The sequence below is a fragment of the Cynocephalus volans genome, chromosome 4 (assembly GCF_027409185.1).
Source record: "Cynocephalus volans isolate mCynVol1 chromosome 4, mCynVol1.pri, whole genome shotgun sequence".
NCBI classification, from domain to species: Eukaryota; Metazoa; Chordata; class Mammalia; order Dermoptera; family Cynocephalidae; genus Cynocephalus; species Cynocephalus volans.
Genome location: NC_084463.1, coordinates 120,312,299 through 120,328,622, shown reverse-complemented (window position 1 = coordinate 120,328,622; position 16,324 = coordinate 120,312,299). Strand labels below are relative to the sequence as shown.

The 16,324-nt window shown below is 46.0% G+C and overlaps 1 protein-coding gene across 1 annotated transcript in view; it reads right to left on the bottom strand.

The window, feature by feature from the left end:
- Positions 1-16,324, bottom strand: part of SLC6A5 (solute carrier family 6 member 5) — a 48,818-nt gene that overhangs the window by 18,364 nt on the left and 14,130 nt on the right. The window contains exons 6-10 of the mRNA XM_063094977.1: positions 15,650-15,791; positions 12,436-12,568; positions 6,489-6,623; positions 5,101-5,204; positions 1,631-1,755 (exon numbers count right to left, since the gene is read on the bottom strand). Coding sequence (XP_062951047.1) covers positions 1,631-1,755; positions 5,101-5,204; positions 6,489-6,623; positions 12,436-12,568; positions 15,650-15,791 — 639 coding nt within the window. The remainder of the gene's footprint in view (positions 1-1,630; positions 1,756-5,100; positions 5,205-6,488; positions 6,624-12,435; positions 12,569-15,649; positions 15,792-16,324) is intronic.

Sequence of the window (16,324 nt, the reverse complement as noted above, 5' to 3'; positions counted from 1 at the left end):
TTTCAGAGGGAGAAACAGGCAGTTGTCTGCTACTTTTTACATACAGGATAAACAAAATTCTACTTGAGTTTTAGCAACACCTCCCCCCAGATCCCTTTCCCAGGACAGAAAAGAGCTCAGAACAGTTAACTAATGTGGCACATGTCTCAGGAATCACTACCACTGGCAGCGCAGTCGTTGGTTCCCAATGAGCTCAGTAATGTCACAGAAAGTAGCAAAACGCCTCAGACCTGCTAGAAAGTGGGGCAGAATCTATCAGCTCCAGCATCTCTGCTGGGAGGAAATGAGGTTACAGGACAACTGGGGGTGGCTCAGGTACCCCTGAGGATGAAGCTTTCTCACTCTCTCTCTTTCCCTCCCTGCTCCCATGGAGTTCCAGAATTTTCACCCAGGGAGGGGCATTTGCTCAGCTCCCTTGGTCCCTCTAATTTAGTGCACTGCTGCAGAACCAAACATCCCTCGGGGTTTCACACTCTCTCCAGGGAGAGATAATTACACCCCGAACATGCTGGCTCTTCAACTGTTTGAGGTGCCTGGTGCACTATCAACATGAGCTGAAGCAGTAACTAATTATCCTTGGGGAGCCAGAAGAGATCTAGCAGCCCACCAAAAAGGTGACCTTTCTAGGGCTTAGTTCTCCCACTGCACCTGAGCTACTATCTGAAAATCACAGTGAGCTCCTTGAAGAGCCTCTCATGGGTATACCTCTGTATTGTCTAGGGCCCACAGTCATGCCCACAGCACCTGGCAGTACCAACACACCCAGGCATCCCATAATATCTGATTAGGGAATGAGATCATAACAATAAGCAATAACCACAATGAAGTCCCTCAATCAACAAAACCTAGTAAATATCCAAACCCTTAGTAGAACTAGGCTGGGTGGAAACAAAGAGTTAAATAAAAATCTTAAACAGTCTCTCTGCAAAATGCTGTCCTGGAAATATGGATTAAATAGAATAAAAAATGAAAGTTCTTTGTAAACTCGTAAGTACCATACAAATGTTAGCCATTAATGTAAGGATCACTTGGGTAGAGAGTAAACAGTTATTCCACATACCCTTCCACCCACCCACCACCATTCAACCTTTCTACCCACTGGAGAAAAAATTGCACTTCTGCATTGCTAACTAAGCAAAAGGCCCTGAGAACACATTTGACCTAACAACGATCAGGAAAATGCTTTGTAAGGAAAAGGCTCCTCTGAAGTCAGTGCTTTTATTAAGTGTTAGTGCTCAGTTTCTACGAGGCCCTCTGTGAGGAATGTCATCCTGCGGCTGCCTGTGCCAGTATCAGCTCCAGGGGCAACGGTTTGCCTAATGTCTGATGAATCCTTCACTGTACCGAACAGGTATAACAGGTATAGGCCTTACTTATTCAGGCTGGAGAGGAGAGGGAAGAGGAAAAGGGGGCTTTTAAAGCAATTCCTCTGATTAGAGACCAGCCAGCTCTTACCCCGCCGTGATCTTCCTACCCAAGCATGTCTTAGTCCCTCTGTAAAGGAGGACGTGGGCTCCCCTGCCCTCCATCCTGTTCCAGAAGGCCAACTTCCCAGCATAGCATAAATTAGGAGCTTGTGAGGTGAGCCTGGAACCTGCCCTGCAACAGCAAGGTGACAATTGCCCTGTACCTTGGTCCGCCACGTTCTCAATGTTGACTTTGCGTTCATTGGCCATGAAGCCAATAACAGAGAAGATGACGAAGCCAGCAAAGATGCTCGTGGCACTGTTGGTGCAGGTTACAATTAGAGTGTCCCTGGAAGGAAAACAACAGAGTTTGCCATTAGGGGTGCTTCCTGGGTGAGAAGGAACGAGGAGAAGAACACACAAATGTGTGTCCGTGTGTTTGTGTGCACATGTGTACACGTGTGCATGCATGGATGTGTCCATTTCTAAACATGTATCCACTGAAGGAAAGAAACAAGCAGTCCTAACCACAGACTCCCTTGGGCTGATTTACAAAGCACCAACAGGCTCAAAAAGGTCTCCCCTAAATGCCCTGTCACAGGGCACTGTGACAAAGCTCTGGCTCCACATGCTGTAGAACTGGGTCTCAGCTTATCTACTATGGTCTGAATGTTCGCATCCCCCCCAAAAATTCATATGTTCAAACTTAATCCCCAATATGATAGTACTAAGAGGGGCTTTGAGGAAGTGATTAAGGGATGAGGGCTCAGCCCTCATGAATGGGAATAGTGCCCTCAGAAAAGAGGCTGGAGGGAGCAAGTTTGTCTCTTCTGACATGTGAGGACACAGCAACAAGGTGCCATCTTTGAAGCAGACATTGAGCCCTCATCAGACATTAAATCTGCTGGCACCTTGATCTTGAACTTCCCAGCCTCCAGAACTGTGAGCAATAAATTACTGTTGTTTATAAATTACCTAGTCAAAGGTATTTTGTTATAGCAGCATGACAGGCTAAGACATCATCCCAGAGGCAGGGGCATATCTATCCATCAAAGCAGAAATTGAGGGGATGGGGCTTTGGCAGTCTCCAGGACAGGAACCATGTGTGAGGAAAGAGAAGGCAGTGGGAGAGTAAAATACCAACAAGGTAAGAGGGCAGCCTGGGATTGGGGCACACAGGGCTGAGAAGGGCAAGGGGGGAGGAGAGAGGAGAGAGCCCAGCATCTCTGCCTTCATCCCAGAGCCCTCTGCTGGCAGGATGGCCAGAGTTTCCAAGCCTGCATATAAGCCACCCTATACTCAAATGCAAGGTCACAGCTAGATGGAGCCCAGGGCTACACTGAAATCCTGGTTCTCCCTCCTGTTAGCAGTAAGACCCTGAGCAAGTTACTTCCTTTCCACTCTGACTTAAAGTGGTGGTAATGAACCTACCTCCCTCACAGGGTGCATGAGGACAGAACATGACGATTCCTGCACTGCACACAGCCTGGCACAGAGCAGGTACACAGTAAATGATCCATTTTGTGGATCCCTTAGTTCACTGATGAGGAAACTGAGGCCCAGGGGAAGGTAATGAGCTAATTAACAGTACATCAGGATTTGAATGCAGACTTTCTAGCTCTTAGCTGGGGTCCTTTCTGCACACAACACAGCCTCATTTCTAATAAAGCACGTGGCAATGCTTCACCCTTCAATGGTGTTCAGACTGATTCAGGTCAACAGGTTAAAAGGCAGTTGTGACCAAAGAAGTTCAAATGCCTTAGTCTAGCATGCGACGCTATTGTGGGCTAAATTGTGTCTCCCATCAAAATTCATATATTGAAGTCCTAATCCCTAATACCTCAGATTTAGACTATATTTGGAGATAGGGCCTTTAAAGTGGTAAAAGTGGTAACTGAGTTAAAATAAGGTCATTAGTTTGGGCCCTAATCCAGTATCACTGATGTCCTTATAAAAAAAAAAAAAAGGAAATTATGACATAGATACACGCAAAGATGGAGACCATGTGAAGACACAGGGAGAAGACGACCATCTACAAGCCAAGGAGAGATGCCTCAGAAGAAACCAACCCTGCCAAGACCTTGATCTTGGACTTCCAGCCTCCAGAACTGTGAGACAATAAATTTCTGTTGTTTAAGCCACCCGGTCTGTGGTGTTTGTTGTGGCAGCCCCTGCAAATGACACAGAGGCTCTCTCCAATGTGGGCTCAGCGGATGCTCAGGCCCATCTGTTTCTACCCCACGTGCACACACTGTCTGCTCCAATTTCATTTACCTGCTCCCTCTACACACCCCACCACACTCATTCCTATGCAGTCCCACTTCAGGCTGTTTCTGCCATCTAAAACACACTCCTTTCTCCCTTGCAACTGCTGGAATTTGACCCAGTATAAATCTCACTCTGTGAGGCCGTCCCAAACATCCCAGGCCACAGCTTCACTGTAATCTTCTCTTCTAGCTTCAGGGATGCTTCAGGGAAGTTTGACCCTTACTCAAAGTTCTTGCAATGTCAAGTTAATGAATGGATTCTTGTAGTGGCTGCTGTAGACTAACTGTTGATCTAGGTTGGGCCCTGAGCTTGCTACATCTGGCTGCTGGGATTGCTTCATGCTCAAGCTAGAATGGAGAGTTGCAGCAGCCCTAAAAACGGGAGCTGGGCTGCAGCTCTCCAGATGACCAGACGCATTTAAGCCAAGGAACATCCCTGTTCTGATGTGACCAGCATTCATACCACCTCTCATCACCATCCTTTACTCCCAAACAGGTGGTGTGAAATTCTTGGGACGCTGGAAGCTGAGTCTGGGTGCCTGTGGTCCCCATGGTCCCTATTCCATATCCTTTCTTAATATCAAGTAAGCCTATTGTGTCTTGTGAGTGTGACTGACAATCTGAACCTAAAACCTCACCAGTGATCTTGCACCTCTTCATCTAGAGCATAAGCTATTTGAGGACAGTGACATGTTTTGAATCTTTCTATCTCTCTTGGTTCATAAAATGCCTCATACATTATTGTTTAAAAAATAATAATAATGGCAGCTGCCATTTATTGAGTATCTACTATGTATAATATATTGCTCTGAGAACTGTACCATACATCATCTTCGACTCCTCAACAAAATATTATAATCTGCACGTTACAGATGAGGAAATGGAGGCTCAGAGAAGTGAACTATCTTGCCCATGTTTTGGAGTTCTAGTCAAGATGAAATCATAATAAATGCAAGTCTGTCTGACTACAAGGTGCTCTTTCCACTTATCATGTTGCTTTTATTATATAATAAAACTACTTGTATGTGTACTTGTAGGGTATGTAGAAAAATACTTGTCAAGAGACTGAATGACCATACTTCATAAGTGATTATGATACGATTGTGTCGTGGACTAGGTGGCTCACAAATGACTATCACAGGACACAGCTGGCTGCACAGAGACCTCCAGAGAGGCTCACTTCCATCCTATATACAGCCACTGAGCACCCACCGCAGGTCAGCATCAGTAGTGTAAGTTAGGGTCCGGGCCTCTGGAAGCCAGAGGCTAGGCCTTAGCAGGTGATTTCTCCTAGGCCAGAGGCAAATCTCTAGCTCTACCTCAGGGGAAGTGCAAGGATGTGGCTGCAAGTGTCTGATAACTCAGTCCACTGTTCTGATCCTGGACCCAATCAGCTACCTCTGGATCCTGGAAGTGCCTCCACATACCTGTAGCAGTTGTTGTGGAATTTGTTGTAAGAAGAGAGAGTGATCAGGCCTCCCCATGCAGCAGATAAAGAGAAGAAAATCTGAGTGGCAGCATCTTTCCACACCTAGGAGGCAAAAGGAGAAAGAGTCAAGGTCTCTGAAGGAGACTGGCTCTAGGGGAGTAGAGTCCCACGTGCCCAATGCCACATCATATCCCCAGGGGAAAGGCAGTCAGGGACAAGATGTCTTTGGACACCAACATAAATGAGAAACATACCTAACTTGTGCTGAAAGTCAAAAAGGTAGTAAATTACTGGGGAGATTTTAACTCCCTCTAGTCAAAGGTGAGGAACTCAATAGACTATACATACATTTCATTATTATATTTTCTCTCATGTAAAGCTACACAGAAAGGGAGAGCCCTTTCTTTGGGTTGATACAACTTCAAAAAACAATTTACAACAGGAAAATATATTCATGGATACAAAATAAAAATCCTTTCTGATTGACATTCTTACAGACTACAACTGCTACTAAAAATATGAAATTCTGTAGCTTCTAATCTTAGTCAAGCAACCTCTGTGCCACAGCAGAATGGACTTCATAGTGTCACATCCCACCTGCCATTAAGTAGAGATGTTCTGTTACGTGTAATCAAACTCAGTCCTAGCTCTGTGTTCCTAACACAGTCTAGGAAAGCGGAGTTGTTTTTAAGGTGAGAAAATTCAATTCTCATTCAACAATCACACCCTCATTTGGAGTTTTGGGGATTGGGAATTTTAGAGTAAGACGTGCCTGTATAGAATATGCAAAGAAAGAGTTCAAAGGTGCTCTGGCCCGGTGTGGATGAACAAGAAGTAGTTAAACGTGTCTGAGCCCTTTAAAATAGAATTGCTTGCAGTTTACCTAAGTGCTGTTATTTTCCAACCAACAAAACTCCACTTAATGACACACTATAATTAGTAACAAATAAGCAGTGTGCAGCGGCCCAGAGCTATTAAGGGGATTTCATTCTTCATGTTTGTCCTCCACTGCAACCCAGATATAGGACAACTATTCCAGGAATCTGAAAATCCTCAGCTGCCCACTTCTCATTAAATATTTCCTGAGAGTATAATGTACCAAGATCATCAGGACCTTGTAAAAGCACACAGTGGGATCCCCGGGGGAGAAAGGCTGGCCCCTTCTGCCAAACGGCATCCCGGAGTGTGACCCACCCCCAACAGCCGTTCCCCCAGGGTCTGTTACAAGGGAAATAATAGGGGCTGGCCAGTTAGCTCAGTTGGTGAGAGCACAGTGTTATAACACCAAGGTCAAGGGTTTGGATCCCTGAAATGGCCAGCCACCAAAAAAAAAAAAAAAAAAAACCAAAGTAAATAAATAAATATTAAATGAAATAAGAAGCCCACCGTGGCATCTGTGAGTTTCTCCCACTTAGGGGTGATGAAGTACCAGATCCCAGCTCCAGCTCCGGGCAGGGTGACTCCTCGGATGAGGAGGATCACGAGCACGACATACGGGAACGTGGCTGTGAAGTACACCACCTAGGAAAGCCAGCAGGCAGAGGGGCTGGAATGAGCAGGCCTGCGGAGTGTGTCCATGCAGAAGGAAAACCAACCAAGGCAAGAGTGGGACCTGCCACCCAGACACAAGCTCCTGAAGGTGAGGACATCAAAGGAGTGCTCCTTAAACTCTGCCAGGGCTGGGGACACAGGAGGGCACTGGGACCAAAGGTGAGTCAGACAGAGCCAGAAATAAAGCCTCTGGGGGGGGACCCAAGACTATAGGCTAAGTAAGCCTACAGCCAGACTGGGGGGAGCTGTCACCCCACCCAGCCGCTGAGTGGACAATTCCTTGAAGAACCACAGAGGGAGGGAGGGAGGGAGGCTACATGCATCCCTCTTCCCCAGCTCCTACTCCATTTCCCAGTGGAGGCCCCAAGTTCCACCATTAGAGATGAATTCCTTTAGCTTAAGCCTTCCATCCCTGTTTATTCATGCACCCTAAGTAAAGCAGCCCACTGAGGTGAAAAGATCGTGATCTTAGAATTAGACACATTTAGGTTCAAATGAAATCACGCCTCTGGCACCAAGTAGCTGTGTGGCCTTGGACGAGCTATAAAACTCTCTGAACCTCAGTTTCTGCATCTGTAAACTGGGGATAATAACACCTTTCTTACAAATAATCATGAGGTTCAAATGAGCTAATGCATGGATACCACCTAGCATAGTGCCTGATTTATAACAGATGGTCATTAAATGCAGGTAAGTTCTGCAAGCATTGATTGAGGGCCTCCTATGAGCTGGCACTATAAGGACTTTGGGTTTTTACACTGTGGGAAATGGAGGACTGTGGCAGGGACGTGAGCAGAGCAGTCACACCATCTAACATTTGAACCACATCCCTGGTTGCTATGTTGCAAGGATACTGCAGGGAAGTGAGGGGAAGCAGGGACAGCTGAGAGGTGGCCACTGGTGGAGCAAACCAAGCAAGGGGTGGCTATGTCTCCCCCCAGGGTGCTATCAGTGGAGCTGGTGAAAAATGGTCAGAACGGGGTATATTTTCAAGAAGAGCCAACAGAAATTCCTGGCAGACTTAATGTGTAGTGTGAGAGAAAGATAAGAGCTGGGGATGGCTCCCAAGCTTCTGGCCTCAGCAAGTGAAAAGGCGGAGTTGTCTTCAACTGAAATGGGGAAGTGACTTCTGCCTCTCAGCCCAGCTATTCAGGGCAAACTCCTTCTTTCTGGCTGCAGACCCAGGGATGAGCCGGCCTCCCTTTCTCTCCATTGTTCCCACCACTGCCCCACAGGACAGCAGCCTGTCCTCCCTCCTTGTCCTGAAGGACCTGTATTCCTACATTCCTAGGGACTGAGGGGAAGGGGCAGCAGCCAGCTCCCTCCTATTTCTGCCAAACCTGCTTCTCTCCTTCCCCTTAAAGTCAGAAGAGAAATTGAAGCCCCTCTACACACAAGCATTATGAAACCCAAGGACATCTGACAGCTCAGGAGAAAATCACCACCCTGTGCCCAGGCTGGCCCAAGCTGGCGTCCCAGCTGTCGGGTGAGGCTGGAGAGAGGAGCTGCTACAAGGGCAGAGCATGGCCCTGACCATCTCGTTACACACCCCTACCAAGACAGGAAGATGGGGGGCAACTAATGAGTATCCTTTCCATTCCTGACCACCTAGGGCTGCGGGAAGTGGTGAAGGAGGGAAGGGGCAAGGGAGAGGAGATGATCTAGACAGCAGGCACCTGCAGGAGGAAACCTCCCAAACTGGTACTCAGTCTAACCAGCTGAGACAACCATTTCCACTTATCATTGGAGACTGTTTAGACACCACCATTCTTGGAGCTCCCTCTATGACCAGGAGGTATATTAGTCCCGTTTTGCAGAGAAGGAAACTGAGGCTGACGTTAAGCATCTCACAAGGGATTAACTGTCTCACTCAAGGTCTCCTAGTTTGAGCCAAAATCCAAATCTGAAGCTTTCTCATTCCAAAATCATCCTTTCCATTAATGCCATTTTATGGGCTGCATGATCAGAAATGTATGGGTGGGCCAGAACTAGGATGAGGCAAGCAAGGTTCCTGGGGTGCAAAATTTAAGGAGACTCCCACTTTCGGGTGCTGCCCCTGTACTTGCTGGAAGCTGAGAGTTGAGTGCTTCCTTAAATTTCACACCCTAGGCTGCCTCACCTGCTGGCCTCACCCAGGTCCTGGCCTGGTGCGCAGGTGTTCAGATGACACAGTCACTTTGCAGATAGGGCCCACAGTTTGGTTAATAAATCCTGGGGATGCCTCAAATGTGAGTCAGGTGTACATGAAGGCTTTATGCACAGCCAGTTCCCTTGTGTCAGGGGGGATGCAGGATGCACCTGTTTCAGCACGTGCCATCAGAGGAATTAAATCCAAACAGTAATGAATTACGCTTGGCAGGAGTGACAATGACTAACTGATCTGAACCTGCTGGTCTGATATCTTGAGGCCTCCCCACAATAGGAGCCCTGAACAGGTGGTAAGGCCCCACCAGCCTGTGCTAGCTCAGTAGGTTAGCTTTGCTTTGTTGCCACAACTCCCAGGCAGAACAGCCCCTGAGGTCAGCTGGGCTGCATTTGACCTTCACACTGCCTGCTGGTCATCCCCGTCTCTGGAATTCTAGCTGCTCAGAGGCCTTAGTCTCAGAGGAATCAACTGGCCATTCTTGTCTCCTCAAGCCCTATACAAGAGGAACCAAACTTAAATTGCAGCAGGAGAAAGAGGACATCTCTTTGTCATAGAAATGACAGTGTTCTTGGAATTTCAATCACAGACGAGTTCCTCATAATGAGCAGCAGCAGCCTTGGGCTCCTAAATAATGCTCCGTGATTAATGTCCACATGGCCCAGGGCAGGATAATAAATTGTGATTCATTATTTCTGATGATATTCCTCATTTTTAAAAAAAAGTTAATTGATCTCTCATTGGAAACCTTTCTCACTGAAGCAGAGAGAGAAGTTAGTAGAATTAAAAAAAAAAAACCTCAAGGCTGCTCAAAACCTCCTATTCCAGAAAGCCTATAAAATCTAGCACCAAGAACTAAATTCTAAATCAGCAAAAAGAACAGGCTGTAACACCATCCCCAAAAAACACAGACTTATAGAGCTAAATGGAATCTTAGAGAATATTTATTCTAACCCTTGATTTTGCAAATGAGGGAAATAAGGCCCTGATGTATTCTGTGACTTACCCAAAGTCACACAACTAAGGACAGCAGAGACTGAGCAGGAGTACAGGGCTCCTGATTCACAGTGGGGAGACTTTTATCCCCACTATATGCAAATGATTATTCCACAATTCTGCATTTCCTGTCTATTCCTAACAGCCCCTCTTTGGGAGAAAATGTCATGTAGTAGAAAGAGTCTAGGCTATAAAGCAAGACAGACATGGGTTCAAATCCCACCACTGCCACTTAAAAGCTGGGTGACTTTGGACAATTTACTCTACCTTGATGAGCCTCAGCTACTCTATCTATAAAATGGGAGTAAATGTACTTACCTGGAAGATTATTGTAAAGATTGAATGAACCGAGGCCTGCGCAGCATTTAGCACAGTGCCTGGCACATGGACTGTTCAGCAAAGCTCCCTTTTTCTTCCCACTTCCCCAACAAAACTACTGCCTTCGAGATGTCAAAGTGGCACAGTACCTGCTCAATACATCAGTCACTCACAATAATAAAAATGATAACAGCTAATGTTGGTTAAGAACTGACCATATACCAGATATTTTCCATGCGTTATCTCACTTTATCCTTATAGCAATCTTATGCGGTACGTACTATTATCCCCAGTCTACAGATTAGGAAACACGTTCTAAAACTTGTCCAGAGTTACACAACTAGGAAGTGATAAAGCCAGAATTTGAACTCAGATTGGCCTGATTCTGGAGCCACCAGGCCATCCTTCCTCATGTCACCAAGAAGGCTCCTGTCCTCACCCTTCTCACCTATCACCTCTCCTGCCAGTCACCCCCTCTAGTCTATCCTGCTCGATATCTGTCTGGCCAGGTAGATCATGGCTGAAGTCACCCTGTCTCCATCTCTAGCCATAAGTGACAGTCCTACCAGTGGGGTTCTGACTGAGCAAATATTTGGCATGTCTTGCTGAGCGATCATTTATCTGGGCCCTTTGGAGACAATGGAACTCCCACCTAAACTCAGTTCCAAGCCACAGATGGCAAGAAGCCCAGGAAGCCTCGTGCTACACTGGGCCTTGTTCTAAGAGACACGTGAACATTTCCCCGTCTTTCTGCAGCCTTAGTAAAACAATCGATCAGTCTCATAGTACTCAGAGTCAGCAGGGTCCTCAAGGCTCACTTAATCCCACCTCTCATTTTCCAGAAGGAGAAACTGAGATCAGAAAGTAAAAGTGCCACCCCCCCCAGCTCACCCACCAAATATTCAGACAGAATAGTGCCAAAATTAGAAAGCCAAATTGTCTTCACTTTAGAGATAAGGAAACTGAGGACTCCTGAAATAACAAAGACAAGAAAATTTGCTTTTCATTTATTGGCAAAAATATAAAAGCTAAGAGAAAATCAGAAGCTCAGCCAGGTTTCACAGCCTGAGTGGAGACGTTCCTTTACAGCAAACACCACGGGAAGTCCCTGAGGACAGGAACCCAGGTGTCCTCTCTCCCAGTCTGGTTCTCTCTGGCTGGCTTGATTCTCCCCACATTATGTGATTTAAATTGTACCACTTGCCTCAGGTAACCCTGACAAACCTGCCAGAGCCTACCATTCAAGTCCCTGTGGCACTAGATTACATGGAAAGCACCAGAAAGAGCTGTAGGCAAAAGGCATCCATGAGCATGTCCATGTGCCCTTCCAAAGTTGGTTGGCTATAATGTGACCATCATAAGCCCTCCCCTGGATAACTAGACCAAATCTCAACTCCACAAACTATGCTCTCAGAGTCTATCATTACAGCTTCATTCTCTGGGCCTTGACGATGTTTTCATTTTCATATTGAAAAACCTTTTTGGTTTTTTTGTTGTTGTTGAAATTTCAACATACAAATACCTCTCAGGGTCATTAAATATTATTGGTTGTCATGAGAGTGATTGGTTAACCCTTCAGAGGAGTTCTAAGGCTGCAGGAAGATGGGGAAATGTTCACGTGACCCTTACAACAATGCCCAGCATGACCTGAGGATTCCTGGCTCCTTGCCCTCTATGGCTTGAAACTGAGCTTGGGGTGGAAGTTCCACTGCCTCCAAAGGGCCCAGCCAAGTGATTGCTGAGCCAAAAACTTTACTGTCAGGACTATCCTTCAATGCTAGGGGTGCATGGGTGGAAGTGTGTTAGGTTGGGGGTTGGAAGAAGGGCATGAAAGGCCGAGAACATGGAGGTCAGGAGTGAAAAGAAGGAATCCACTTCATAGTTTTGATTTTTATCCAGCTTCCTGGAAGAAGCAATAACTGACCTAGCAGCCAGAACGAGAGGCAAAAAACCCTCAGCCTGAACTCTTAGAGTTTAGGGAGAGGGACTGATTCCTACCAGGGAGGCTCTGCCTGCTGAATGAGTGGCAGCCCCTGAGAGGAAAGGAAGGAAACTAATCACAGCACCCCACCATACCTCAGGAGCTCTGTACGCATTCGTCTCCTTTAATCCTCAAAACAGCCCTGCAAGAACAGTGCTGTCATCCCCATTGTACAGATAAGAGGGACATCACTGGCCCACAGCCCCACAGCTATTCCAGGGCAGAATCAGAATCAGGGCCTATATCTCCCGACTCCCTTCTCAGTGCTCTTTTGCCTGCTCCATGACACAACCTCTCCCGGGGTCCCAGAGCTTTCTCTTACTTAGATAAATCCAGGTTCTTACTTTCCCCGAAGTCTTGATTCCTTTAGCCAGGGATGCATACACAATTACCCAAGCCAGGAAGAGGCAGAAGGCTAGTGGCCATCTGATCTCACCAGGATATTCAATCCCTGCAGAAATCTTCAGCACAAAATACCTAAGAATTGGAAAGAGAGGGAAGTGGGGGAGGAGTGAGGGAAAGAAGGAGAGAGGAAGGTGACAGTCTGCAGTCTTTAATCTCCCAGCAGAGCCTTGAACAAAACCCCAGCAACCCCCCACCCTCCCCATCACACCTGATCAGATGGTGGGGGCAGGTTACCAGTCTGCAGAGAGAGACACCACCTAGATCTGCTCTGCTTTTAATTACATGCCAGGAGGCCACTCCTGGCCCGAGGCAGGCCTCTGTACTACATTGTCAGCTCCACCATCCTCTGGAGCTGCCCCAGGAAAAGTGCAACAGAAATTCCAAACTGTCAAGGATGATTTTGTTGTGTTTTCTGTACTGTTCTACTCTTTTATGAGAATGTATTCTGACAGTATTTGTGTAATTTTAAATTTAAAAAATTAGTACATACTGGAAACTGCGTATGATAAATGACTAAAAATGCTGTTCTGCATTTTAGTTCAAGTTGGGTATGTCCTGAGGCAGAGCTTGGCTAAAATGGAAAAGCAGGGCTGGCTGGACCTTACTCAAGGACTGTACTCAAAGACAGATAAGAGGCTGGGAACATAAGGGGCTTCTGCTCATCTGTAGCCGCCGCTGGCAATCTGTGTATGTGACGAGGAAGACACGTGCTACCTGGCTACCCGCACATCCTGGGCAGGTACATGAAGCCTGGCAGGATGGCTGGCAGGGCAGCCTCATTGCTGAAGACAGGAGGCAGCTTCCGGGACAGTGGGACAGCGAGTCTGGATTACAGATTCAGACAATCCCTTCAGTTCTACAACAGTCTAGCCAGGCATCCGAAGTGAAATGTCTGTGTCTGTAGGTCAGCATTTTTCTGTGACCCAAACAAAGGGCCAGCCAGAGTCCAGACTCTGCAGGATGAGAGAGATGAGGGCCCAGAAGGTTCTGACCTGCTGAGCAAAATGCAAGGGGCAGCACCATGCCTGGCTTAGCAGCACCATTGTTCTCCAGCCAGCTAATGCATGACTCCTTGAGTGTTTGGCAGCACTGAGCCATGCTTTTCAGAACAGGGATGGCTGAGCTCTGTGCAGACAGAGCCTCTTTCAGTACCAAACCCTGGAGCAACCTGGGCTCAAGAGTTGAGTAGGACTGACCAAGGGTGGAACTGAACTTGGCTCCAAGGCAAAACTTTAGGGACCATATTTCCCAAGTAATGAAAAGACCTTCCCTGTGTCCCCATCCCCCAAATAGATAAACCACCTAGTCAACAATTCCATAGACCCTTGGCCATTTCAACTACTCCGTGCTTCAGTAAGGGACCTTGGACAAGTCCCAAGAAGCTCCTAATGACATTTCTTCCTAGAAATTAAGACTGACCCCAGAGGATTAGTAAAGACCACTAAAGCCAGGTTTGTAAATCATTTTCCAATACACCTAATCACACTGATTGTGTGGTCAGATTTCATCGTACCTCCAGGACAAACTCAGTTCCTCAGTGCTCAGGGGGAATCAAGGTCCACCCCTACCACTCCATGGTAGTTATCTTCAAAAGGGATTATTTAATCATTCAGCCTAAGTCTCCCTTCTGTTCTACAGGGGACAACTATATCCCCTGTGAATCCATACAGGAGGGAAAACCTGGAACAGGAATTAATAGTATTTGAGAGAAATAGTGAGGTTATGTGACCATTTCTGATCATCTAAGTACCATTAACAGAGGCCCATTGATAATTTGCATTTTATTTGACCCCAATGTTCTATGTGAATTATTTTGCTTACATTTAAAATGGGGGAGATCACATGAAAGTACAGATTTTATTTCCAAATTCTCTTGCAAAATGGAAGCTCTGGGAGCAGTGGCTCATAATCCCAGAAGGCAGGGATCAGTTGGGGCTGAGCATCACCAGCTTCCCTGACACGTGGCAGGCGTCGTCTCCCATTTGCTGCAGTCCCCACCACTCTCTGTCGTCTTGCTCATTTGTATTTCACTCATTTATCTTCCTGCCAAGCCCCTGATTACATCTGAGTTTACAACCCCTGACTTAAAGCTTAGCTAGAGAACATTATTTACCCTCTGTTGAGCTCTGTCTTCATTTACCTCCCTTAAGATATATTTTCATAAACTTTACTAAATCCTCCTGTGGTGGATTGAATTATGTCCCCCCAAAACTCCCTGAAGCTTGAATTGTGTCCCCCAAGTTTTGTGTATTAGAAACTTAGCCCCCACTGTGACTGTGAAGAGGGTGGGAAATCCTATTACAGTAATTGAAAGCAGGGTCCTCGAAGAGGTGACTGGACTGTAGGACTGTGCAGTAGTGAATGGATTAAAAATGGTGGTCAAGGGTGTGGCTCTGAGGGCTTGAAAAGAAGAGGAGAGTCTGTCTCTCTCTTGCTCTCTCTGTTCCCTCTGTTTCCACCATCTTGCAATGTGTGATCCCTGGGTCACTGTCACCACCACCAGATGGACTTTGGACTTCCCAGCCTCAGAAACTGTGAGCAATAAATTTCATTTTCTTTATAAATTACCCAGTTCCAAGTATTTTATTATAAGCAATGGAAATGAACTGATAGGCCTCCTGTGGTGGCTGAGGATTTCCTAGTTTCCCTGAACCTCTGTCTTCAATGCTCAGCAATACAGATGTAGAAAGCACAAAACTAAGGTAATGCTGTTTTTAAAAAAAAATGAAATTAGTTCTTGTTCAAACTGAAACTTGGACCATGACCTGTTTTCTTACTTTTTGCCTCTCTTCCCTAAAAGTCAAAGGCAGATGAAAAAAAAAATAGTCTGGAAACCTGAAGGTCTGCTTAGATTCCCTTTGCTTAAGGTTTTAAAATGTTTTTTCATCAACATTGTGAATTACAGCAGCACTGATTCTGTTCCCACCAACCAGCATTCAGTCAACTCTCCTTTACAGGCCCACAAGGCACAACAATCTGCTCTTGGAAGCCAAACCAAAAAAAAAAAAAAATCTTCTTCCCCGATCACTCCAGTAGATAGAGAGGTTGCAGAGGACCGCCACACCTCGGGCCACTACACCTTTGTTCTACAAGTTACATGTTTATTAATTCACTGGGTTTCTCTTAAAAAGCATTTTTTTTAAGCTGTCTTACTTGAAATATTCTTCACTCCCACTGACAAACGTCTTATTGGCCTGGCTGGTGAAGTTAACCATTGTCAAGTTGGGATAGGCAGTCATACAGAAAGTCGAGTTCTTGATCTGTATTTTGGGATGGTCACTGATAACACAGGAATCTGTTTAAATAAGAGAGGACAGAATAGAAACACAGTGAAATATGTGCAGAAAATACACACATGCCTCTCTCTACCAGTTTAAAAACAAAAACCAAAAATATGTGCCAAGTATTAGAGAGTAACTTTGGGAAAGTATTAACCAAGCAAAGCCAGCTGGAGAAGAACCACAGAATCATGTTTTATTCATCACGGAGTCCCCGTACCCTCAGCAGTGCCTTCGACTGATAGCAAAGTCTTGCATTCATGGAGAACCCTCTATACATGCATTACCTCATTTAATCCTCAGAGCAGCCTATGCAGGAGGTGCTGTTACCTCCATTTTTAAAATAAGGAAGCAGGCTAAAGAGTTTAAGCAACTCTACTGAAGCCACATAGCTAATGAGGAAGAGAATCAGGATTCAAATCCAGATTCTTATGACACTACAGAAAATAAATGACTTGCAGAAATGAATTTAATCAGAGAATAATAACCCTCCTGAAGGGCTACTGCTACAGAAGGCTTACTAATGAGCTCACCTTGAACCCACTGCCTG